This window comes from Manis javanica, chromosome 11, assembly GCF_040802235.1.
Source record: "Manis javanica isolate MJ-LG chromosome 11, MJ_LKY, whole genome shotgun sequence".
In the NCBI taxonomy this organism is placed as follows: Eukaryota; Metazoa; Chordata; class Mammalia; order Pholidota; family Manidae; genus Manis; species Manis javanica.
In genome coordinates, this window is record NC_133166.1 from 81,586,274 (window position 1) to 81,597,790 (window position 11,517).

The 11,517-nt window shown below is 37.9% G+C and overlaps 1 protein-coding gene across 3 annotated transcripts in view; it reads left to right on the forward strand.

The window, feature by feature from the left end:
• DNM3 (dynamin 3) overlaps positions 1-10,747 on the forward strand; it is a 546,077-nt gene extending 535,330 nt beyond the window's left edge. For 2 of the 3 annotated variants that reach the window (XM_073216760.1, XM_073216761.1), the window contains one exon: positions 1,294-10,543. In XM_073216760.1, the coding sequence (XP_073072861.1) occupies positions 1,294-1,363 (70 nt within the window). In that variant the 3' untranslated portion in view covers positions 1,364-10,543. The other variant, XM_073216762.1, reaches the window with a different exon arrangement.
• Positions 10,748-11,517: the final 770 nt, after the last annotated feature.

Below are 11,517 nucleotides of genomic sequence, written 5' to 3' on the forward strand. Positions count from 1 at the left end.
AAGACTAATATAGGAGGGTTAAATTGGAATGTACCTTCCCAAGGGAAACCTTTCCCCTAAGGCCTCTTGGGACATTTTTTAAGTGCAGGAGGCAAAAAGCACACTATTAATATATATGAGTTTGTGCCTAAGTGGCCAACAATTTTGTGATTAATCAACAATATCTCTTTTGCTTTATTTTGTCCTTCACCATCTAATTTTATTTTATAACTTTGTGATTTCTTAGCATTTCATAACTCTTCTTTAATTTCTCCAATTTCATTTGATCATACCTGAAAAAGGACATATGATTTGATCAACTTAGTTTTTCCAATATAGAAAAAATTCTATAACATGACTATATTTCCAGAAGGGGGTCTTTCTGAAAAAAAAAAAGTAATGGGAGAGATTTATCAAGAAGACAGGTTTTCATTTATAGAACTGGCTGAATTTTATTGTTTATAAAAATTACTCCCCAAGAAACTACATTCAAAATCAAGTACACACACACAAAGCTTATCAATACATTTAGAAAACAAATGTAGGGTTTCTGGAAATCAAAAGTATTACTTGGCAAGGTTGAGATTCTCAGGGGCATTAATGTGTCACAACCTGGGGCTTCTTTCTTCAGCAACATGAGGTATTAGAAACACCATTACCAACTAGAAAATGAGTGATACTGCCACTAATAATAAGCCTTTTAGGAGTGAAAATAGGAATTAGAGCCCATGCAATTTATTCAGGCATTCACTTTGAGCCTGTTTACTTACTGCAGAAAACCCTAAAAACCTGATTCTGTGGGGTTTTTTAGTGCCCTGCAAATTAAAAATGAAATATAAAACACATTAGAGAAAGCTACTGCTAAAGGTAATGAGGAGTGACAACTAAAATCCTGGCAGTGAGATAAAGAGGAAGAATATTATGTAAAGGGAAATAAAAATCCAAAAACCACATGAGGCCTAGTATACCTTATAAGTTCCTGGAGTGCACATAGCATAGGACAGTTCACTCTACGTGGTCATAATCTGTTGGCTGAGGAATGTGCAGTGTATTTCCAGTCACTTTTAAATGATTTAATATTTTTATTAGTATTGGGAGGACTGATTAGTTTTGATGAAGATTTGCGTATAAAAAAATACCTCTCATTAAAAATTGCTGGGTGAAGGAAGGGCAGCAGTGTTAGAATTCCTGCAGAGGGCAGCCGCTCCCGTCTGTGCATGAGCATGTGCGTGATGGCTCTTTTGCAATGTCTTTGAACAGCCTTCTGCCAGATGCTCTACTTGTTTCTTTACCTTTCTCTTTCTCTCTTTCTAGCCGGAGACCACCCCCATCACCAACTCGTCCCACTATAATCCGTCCACTAGAATCCTCCCTGTTAGACTAAACCAAGTGTCTGGCATGGCAATTAATTACTAATGAATTATGCAAAAGTAGCACATTTGGTAACTGTCGCAGTAAACCATGAGTAGTCGCATGTGTGGATACCAGTAGGCAAGTAACCAGTTTGACTAATTCATTCATCACTCATCCTCATTGCTGGTGGTATGTCAAACCTTTGGGGCTTGACTCTTGAAAACTGCTGACCCTTCGAGGCATTTTTTGTCGCCCTGAGTGAGGTAGGTTTGTGCAGTGGCCCTGTGCTTTGGGGACCACTTGCCCACCCTGGCATATATTTGAAATCGCTTTGGACAAGTTTTGCAGATTAACTACCAGATAGCCTATTAAACATAATTCTTAAGAGATAGTAGATGGTGGACTTATTTGCTTAAGCCATGCACATTCATTTTCCCATGTTCTGTTCTAGCTGACAGAAATTATGTTGTCTATTATTAATGTTTCCTCCTACTCCATAATTACTTATTTAGATCCTCTTTCCTTTCTGTTTATTTCATAAGACTGCTAGGAAGTGGTTTTTTAAATTAAGACTCCTTAAGAATAAAACTTTTCCAAAAGCACAGTGTAATTTGCAAAGGAAAAGTTAATGTATTGCTTGCTCTAGAGAGCTTCCCCCCATGCCAATATGTTTTGCTTTCATGCTAGAAGCATATTCCACAGTGTATTAAAGCTTGTGTTTTTGTAGTCAGTAGATTTGGCTAGTTTCAGAGTTCAAGGAAGAAGCAAAATATCACATCTCTAGAAGCATCTGGAAAACTATAATTTCTTTATTCACCTATTATTCACCTCCTCATAGATTATAGGGAAGGTGGATATGGAATATATTTAATTTTTCTTATCAATCTAATTTTAGGCATGGCTAACTACACTGTGACATTAACTGCAGTTCATTTATTTATTTGGTTGGTTGGTTGGAACAAAGATATATGTCTCTTTTTGTGCTAACTTGTAATTCCCTTACGTAAGAATTTATCCTGCCTTTTAAACAGTAACTTTCTATCCATTCTGGGCTTTCTTAGTACATCTCCAGCCTTACTATAGGACAACCATATTTAAAGAATGGGACCTGGTGTGGAAAGAAAAAGCATTTAATAAGAGATGCCATGGTTTTTAAGAGCAGCACTCACGCTTTTACAGTCCGGCAACTTCAGAGTCTCTATCCAGGTCATTCCAGAAAACAGTATTAAGACATTGAGATCTAAAGCAAATTGGCAAATTCTAAAATTTCTAAAATTTACAAGCACAGTTTAGCCTGGGGGTTAATAGTTCAGTCTGGAAGCTAAATTTTAGACTAGGTAAGACCAGATGATTAGCATGTCGGAAACAGCCAGGAGCCAACTGGAATTTTGTCTGCAAACTGTTCCAGACAGCAGACCCAGTATTTACCGAATAGTGGTGTCCCACGACGCTATTTCATATTCTACAGAAGTAAATCAGGTTTCACCGACTGAAATGTCGCCCCTTGAAAGCAGCAAATGTGATTTGTATGTTAACCGAACTTTAATTTCCTGTGTAGTTTATACACAAGCAGACATCCATAAAGTATGGAGTAAAAACTCTTAACCATTCATTATAAAAAAGAGAATTTGCCAAGCTGAATGGCATTGTTTTGAATTTATTCTAAAGGGTTACAGCTAGCCCACTTATAATAGGCAAAAATTAGAGAATACAAGATTTACAAAAAGGCGTTTCAACTTTTAAGTTAAAAGTGATTGTATAAAGAACACCACTCTACATCTTGTATCTCATTTCTCATTGGAAAAAAAGATTAACTCTTTGTGGATGGAATAGATGTGCAAGTACATACTGGATATTAAATAGAGCACCACAGCTAAATGGAAATATGTTAAATAAGTATCCACAGTAAAATGAATAATCTACAGCGAGACCTTTTCAGAAAAGTCCCTCTTTTTAGGATTCCCTTTGCTTCTTCCTTTGAATTCTCTAAAATAGGCAGCTAACGGATTATGTACTTCATGGTTTGGCTTTGTGCTAAATGTGGTTTCGTGTTTTGCTGTATTTCAAAAATTTCTTTCTGTTAAAGGAAAATATTGTGAATAACCACTGATGTGTTCTTAGATCAGCACAAACCATGTCAAAGAAAATTGGAGCTATTTTTCCAAGTTTCTTTCCACTGATCTTATGCAGTCATAAACAATAGCATTCATCATCTTTGGCTTTTGTTCTCAGATTATAACCCCACAGTTTCCCTGTCCCACTTGTCTCTCTTTATGGGTAAATTTTTGTTCTGTTTTCCTTCTAAGTCCTGTCCAATAGCCCCTAGTCTCCCCTGGAATTTCAGCAATCATGTTGGAGTATTTTCAGTTTGCTGCAGTACTGTGTCCTATGATTAATATTAATCCCATTTCCCAAAGGGTTTGCATCCTTCTTAAAGGAGATGTCACTGTGAACGAACTTAGAAGCTCTAGGACTCCATAGCTTCAATGGCATCGTTTGTATCAGGCCTTAAGATGGGAATGTAGCTGAATGAGCTTTCTAAGTGTTTCCCACACCACTTCTAATCTTTTGTGTAACTTCCTCTGAACTGATTGCTCTGATGTTGTCTACACAATAGATGTCTAGTATAGTAAAATAAAATACATGGTGTTTTTAAGATTTGGAAAAATTAAGTGTATATGTTTATTTGATGGGTAAATCTATTTTATTGTCACATGCTAAATCTTGCATGCTTGTTGACTAATTGGAATAACCATTTACTCAGTTGTGAACAGATTATTGAAATAGTATTGATTTAGAACAGATATATTACATTTTCAGAAGGCATCCACCATGGCTGTTCTTCTGAATATTGATTTTAGCTATGTTTTGTAACATAGAAGAGCAGTAGAATCTCTTTATTAGCAAATTGCCTACTTGTTCAGATACAAACTCATTCTATTCCAAAACATGATAATAAAACCAGTTCCTGTGATATAACTATAAGCCTTCTGAACTTAGAATTAAAAGGTAGTCATATAGATTAATTTTATGGCTCTTTTAGTATAGACTGTAGCCATAATTCACAAATATGAAATGGGACCTAATACCAGTATGTGATAAATGTTGATGTTTTCTGTGTACAAACACATTTTCTATGCACGTTTCTCTATGTGTACAGTAAATATATATATATATATATAGTAAATTCATTTCTGTAAGTACATGTATTTTGTGCCCCTTTGGGTAAGTAGGTTTAAAATCACTTGTTAAAATGCCACAAGCATGAAGGTGATTGTATGTGCATTGTATATATATGTATATGTTTGGGTGTAAATATTTATGTATACATGTGCTTTATATGTGTGGGTATGAATATATTTTTTAAACGCTGCTAAAACAAGAGGTTTTGGAGGGGCCATAATAGTGATAACAGTGGTTCATGTCTGATAACATACATGAACTATAAAAAATTTTCTCTAGAAGAGGCACAAAGCTCAGAATTACCATGACAACATGGTAGCATAACATCCACAGGCATTGTTTCTAAATCCATAGCACTGCTCTCAAATTACCTTAGCCAGTACAAGTTCAATAAGAAGCATAAGATTTTAAACTCTCTGATTAGAATTGTAAATTATTCTGGGATAGCTGAGCTGAGTCTTAAAAAGCAAAATTGGTCTACATAATCATTTTTTTCTCTATGGTATGTGTAAGAAAATAAAGTAGAGGGATACAGCAATATACTAAAAATAGTGGATTTTCCTGAGTGAATTTGCTAAAAATGCAGGAAAAAAGTTAGCACCTTGGAAGTATGTTATACACCCTCTTTTTCAGGCAAACTGCTTACATTTGGCAAACAATATAGACATTTGAAATGGACAGTAATCTCCTTAACACTAAGAAGAAAGACTAAATACGTAGGTCTCTGAACTGTGAAACTCAATAAAAGAAGGTACTATTTGAGACTCCAGCCATGCATTTTGTATCATTTCCCCATGAGGATTGCTGGCTGTGAGCTCAATTAATGTGCATGAAGCTAGGTGCAACAGTTCTTAGTTCATAGATCACTCACTCTTTTGGTAAAAGCTCAAATGTGTCTTCTAGATAATCTTAAATCATCCTGTCTAGCTGGTCTGTTTAAAATTACATGGTGCTCTGTATTGTGGAACTTTAAAAATATTTTGAAGCATATGTAGTATATGCATTGCTATTTGTATATATGCGAAGAATGTGTGAGAACAACAGGAGAGACTCACAGAAGAATCTCCCATTTGTCCTAAGACCTGTTGATCCCCGTGTCTGGTGAGACTTCTCACTTCTGTGGTCTGGGATTTCACACATGGCTCAGCTCAAGGCACCCACTTCTTTTCCATTCTTACCCTTGAATTCTTTATACTTTTCTCATTATATAATGTTTTGAAAATTATGATAAAAATTCCTCTAACTTCTTGCATTGTCTGCTGCTGATTTGATAAAAATTACTCCCCCAACCAGAAATTCCATTACTTGATTTGTGTTTCATTTCATATATGCAGCCTTTGCTTCCATTTGCTTGTCTTGTTTCTTTTCTCTTGCTTTTCTGAATCAAATCCTCTTTCACTTTTTTTTTTTTTGATGAAGAAGCAGTGTACAGAAGCAAACTCTTGTCCTCACTATTGATTCTTTAATTAATTTGAGCCAGAACACTTCGCTGTCTTCTTGGCACTTTCAGGATTTCCTAATGCTGATATGCGATGGACTCTATGACTGGAATTTTTGAAGCAAGTTCCTAAAGCCTGTATCATTCTTAAAGGTCACATGTACCTGTTGTGAAAATGTGAAACTGTATTTCTGAACCTGAAATAAATGACCACGTTTGAAGGACTTCCCCCTTCCTCATTCTTGTACATATTTGAGTCATGTCTATTCATATCAGTAAGATTTGAGACTTCTAAATGTTTATAACTCTTTTTTAATTGAATTGGCCCAGAATTACCAATGTGACGAATGATAGAATTTGGCATTACTGGCATTACTTTGGAGAAGGACAAGATTTTTAAAGGGAGTAAATTAGACAAATCAAAGGTGGGAAAGTGGGAGATGTTTGTACTCCTGATTTGGAGTCACTGTTGGGAGTAGGTTAACGGACACAAACCTGCAACAGCTGGAGGATGTGGTATGACACTTTCCAAGAGGCATATATAGTATATGCATTGCTACTATTGAAAAGAAACTGTTTATGAAAAACCCTGGGAAGTTGAAGGAGGAAAAATGCTCTGCCCAAATGTTAGGCCCAGAGAGGACATTTCTTAGAGGAAATAATTGAGCTCCTGACTCAATGGTTGGCCTCCATTGTTTACTCATTGAGCATTGAGGGGAGAAGATACCCCTTCCTATTTCCTCAATATTAAGAGAATAGAAAAGTGTTCAGTGGTTACACATCCCTGCCCTGAGTTTCCAGGGAATAGAGAAAGACTCTTATGTTCCAAGAGTTTTGATGAGAGGTTCCTTATCCACATGCACAGTCCCAGACTGGGCCATCGAAGAGCAGAAGACAAGAAGGGGATAGGAGGAGAGAAATGCTGGCTTCATTTCCCACTGTGTTTAGGATATGCTCACTGTGAAAAGAAGAATTGGAAAGATTATTGTGTTAATCCATGCTTTCCTATTATAACTTCTTTCTTATATCTATACATTTTCCATGAGTGTAGACATCAGTGCTTTCAAAGGAAGTTTCTTTCTGGAGGAGAGGGTCAGGGTGAGAAAAATGCTGTGCACGTTGTGTGTGTGTGTGTGTTTGCTGCATGATTTCTACATTCAGAATAGTTTCTAGTGGGAATTAACCAAACCAAAAGGCTTTACTATAACTTTTTGGCAATTTGACATTTGTATTTTTAAAGTAGTTTTGGCACCAGGATAAATCTGCTCGATTCATTTTCAAGATTCTTAGGGGTTTTTTGCTGCAATCTTTAAATTTCAAACTAAGAGACATATCTGGTACTTCAGTTAGATGGGTGTCATACCCTACTGTCTAGTACTTCAGCACAGCCCTGGAATTGCCACTTTGAAGACCATTTGTTGGTGTTCTTGCACACTGTGGCAGCCTAATAGTTAGAATACATGCAAGAGATGTTAACTAAGACTACAGCCTTAATTCAGAGTTTCCCAAAGTCCATTCTGTGAGATTTTAATAAGTTTTACAACCATATGCACCAAGAGGGTCTTGATTAAATATACTTGGAAAATGATGACTAGAAATTAAATGTTTCTTTGCTGGAAAACTTTATGGTCACTGTGATATCAGATTGCATTGTGCATCTCTAAGCAGATTAGTGTCTACATGTTTCTCAGATGTATTTGACCATCGGCGCTGTGTTCATAGAGCCTCCACAGGATGAGTGTTCCGAGGTGCTTGCCTTAGGAAACACTGCCTCAGTGGCTTTGGGCCAGAGGGAAAAGGCACTGAGTGACATTATCCCAGTGCAGACTGTCACCAACAGAAAGTTGGGGGCTAAAATCAAATGTAACAGTTACCAGAGCCCCCAACCGAGGAAGATCCTTCTGGAGCTCTTGTGCTTGGTCACAGTCTGAGTCCCGGGGCAGGAGGTCACACAGGAACACAAGGCGTGAAAGCAGGTTAGAGATGTACATGATGTGAGTCTTAGTGAGCCTTGTGGAGGGCACAGATAATTTCCAATATTACCTTTTCTCCCTCTGCAAAAAAGAGCGCCTTTAAATAAATTGCATTACTGTCATTATCTTCTCATAAAGGAAAGGATCCAGGTTGATTTACAGTTAAGGATCATCAGAGAAGAACTGAGGAGAATGCCTGTTCTTACGGCTTCTCACCTGTCATTTTCCCAAGCCCGCAGGCCCTCCTCGCTGCTCTGGGGTACTAAGTCATCTAACGATGGTCAAAGAAAGCAAGCAGAGAATGTCTTGTGATATTTTAACAGAAAAGAAAAAAAGTTGTAAGGAAGACCTTCCCAGGGATCTTGCCAGAGGAATGTCACTGTAAGAACAGATTGCCTCCTGAGGCAGATCCACGAAAATGTGGGTAATTCATCATACTTATCAATAATTGAGTCTGTTCTATGTGACTTATGCCCATGTTCCATATGTGGCTTTGTTCCCATTTTGATCAAACAATTCCCTGAAGATATTTTTCAGAAAGCTTGAAAAGGCATGACCTGAAATTATAATCTTGATTAGGTAGATTTGCCTGAATGGTGAATACTAGGATGCTGAGCTTTAAGATTTGTTAGCCGCTCAGTGTTCCAAACCTCTCAGTACTTCAGCTTTTGTACTGGGAGCAGCAGCAGTATGAGGTCCCTTTGTAGCTCTTCATATCAAAAGCCCAAATATTTGCAGCACTCTCCTTCAAGCACTTCAGCATCATGTGGAGGAAGATCTAGAGAAGAAATAGAAAAAACCTGAACTGCCAAGACGCATGATGGAATTAACTCTGAGCCACTACCTTGGATCATCATCAGTGATGCTTCCTTGGCAACAAGGGAAAATCAGATACAGGATAAGTGAAGAATAGAAAGGGACTGTCTGGGGTGATAAATGTCACTCTGATGTTTGAAGCAAGCAGTCTCGCCGCTGGTGAAGTGCATTCTGGGTCTGTGGATCAGCACATCAGACTAGCTCACACAGGGAAGTGCTTGGTGTGTGCTAACAGAGTGTCCCTTCAGTGCTGTGGACTCTCCGTTCAGCTTACTGGCTCACCTCCCCACCCTGCCGAGGTAATTAAAGTGTTCTAAAGGTCCTTCTGAGCTCAAAAAATCGTTTCTGTTTGCTGGGCAGGTGATAAATCTCATTGAGCCCGACAGAAATTTAATTATGCTTTCCTCATGAAAACACAGGGTTACCCACTACCTGGATCTGTAAAGCTAAAGGCTTGCAGACCCCCTGCAGTTGGAAGGTCACTAGTAGCAAGTTCTTCATCATTTAAATGGATGGGGGGCCTCCTGAGTGTAACCAGCTTAAATTGAACCAAAGAAAAATTGGTCTTGGACTTGGAGGAAAGTAAGATCATTTTTTACCACTGCTCAGAAATAGCCTGGTCAGTTGCTCCAGTAACATCTCATGGAAGATTAAAAGAAGCCTGTTTTCATTTTTGTTCTTGTTTTGTTTTCTGTAGAGTTCATTGCTCCACTCACTGAAGCATTACCAGAGTCAGATGGAAGTGAGCGTGTTATGGACACCTGGATGAGTAGTCAGAGAGAAGTCCCACAGAGAGCGGAGTGCTGAGCTAACCTCACGGTTCTGTGGTTGGCCGTAATGTTGAGCTCATTACCAATTCGGTTAGAAAGAGGAAATTAAAGTGTAGACACTGCTGGAAAGCAGTGGGGAAGCTCCATCGGCCTGCTGTTGGCCCGCTTCAGGCTGGTGGTTGCACTGTAGAGATTGCTGTGTCTTCCCAAGCAGCCCATAATCCAGGAAGGCTGAAGTCAACTCTGGCCCCTTATTCCATCACCCATGGGTCTTGCAAGGTGCAAGCTGGGCTAGGGACATGGAGAAAAATCTAGCAAACCGAATCTCACTCACGCTGGACCCAGTAAGTCAGAACTTCCTTGGCACCCAACTCCAAGATAGCAGGAAGTGCTGTAAAACCCCGGGGTCACCATGGACAAGAGCGAGCCCTGTGGTTTTCTGGGCCCTGGAAAGGCTATCGAGATAGTTATCTGAACCAAATTCTTACTTACAAACCCTTTCCTCAAGATGGACCCTTGACATTTTCTGCATTGTGATTATATTGCTTTTGTTCTCTTGACACTTTCTAATTTCGGTCATCTTTGAAGTATTTCACCCATCATATTTCTGTATCAATTCCCTATCCTCCATGGAGATTTCACATTTATTGAAATCTTTAGAAAGAATGGAATGTCACAAAGTCAGGGTTGGGAAACACTCAGCTTATAAAGGTGTTTGGCTCCAGCACTACTCCCAGTTCTGAATATGATTGCACGGATCTGTCATTCCATGGTACAAAACAATACACCTTTGGAGCAGCCTCAAATGGCTCACCCATAGCACGCTGCTGACAGCCAGGAAAAGCCTGAGTACTGCTAACCGGGCTACGTGTCCTTTCACTTCCCCTGCATGCCTGCATGTTTTTTGTCTGACTTGAACTTGACTTTTGTGGTATATTTTTGCATGCTCTTATTTGGATTTGTTTTATAATTGAAATATTTTCTTCTGCTGCATCTATGTTTCTTTTTGTTATTTTGTTTTGTTTTGTTTTCACTAGGCGACCCCCTCCTGCAGTTCCAGGACGACCATCCTAACCCCACCACTCATCTCCTTTTGTGTCCAACAACATGTCTATCCATGGTATTTAAAAGCCTTTTGTTTGCACTATATGTCATATGTACATAAAAACTTTTATTTTTGACCCATGTCTATAATAAAAACAAAGTTTATTCTATATAAAAAATGAAATGTGTTCTGTTTCTTTTTCTAAAGAAGACCCAAATTAAAATAAGAGTGTTTACACTAAAACCAGGTATGGTGAAAAATACACAACTCAATCTCTTAAAGAGTTTTAATTGAATAAGATTGATTTTATATTCTTAAAGTATTGCAGTTTAAGGTACTATTTGGTGGACTATAATGATCTATCTTCTGTTGAAACGTCTGTGTAATAGAAGTGTGAAAAGATGAAATAAAAATTCTGGGGATCTAGAAAAGTCAAAGAAGACAATAATTTTAACCTGCCTCCAGGAATCCCTTTAATAATTACTATTGCACCAAAACTTTTTTTCCTGTTTTTATTATTTTTCTAAACACTCTTGTAGGAGATAAAATATGGAAGATCGTGGAAGTAACTGTAGGTCTGAAACACATAAACCTCACACATTGTACTGGCAAATCCAGCAGGGAAAAACACCACTCAGAACAAACGTGCAGCAGGGCACAAGGAAGTGCCGCCACCTTGAGAAGAAAGATTCTTAATGATGTCAACAAAGTATGGGAAGAAAGGAGTTTATGAGTTTGAGGGAGAAGAGAACGTTTTTAAACCTTAATCCTCAAGTGGTAATTCCATTCCAACACTGAAATTTTGAGCTATCTTTTTTTAAAAAATCCTGAAGATTTATCCAAATAAAATGTTTATGATTAAGGTATAATAGTACATCCTGCAAAATATGTGATCTGAAGCCTTCCCAAAGGCTGGAATATAATTTAGAATTTTCTTTTTGAAGATTTACATGGTCTAGA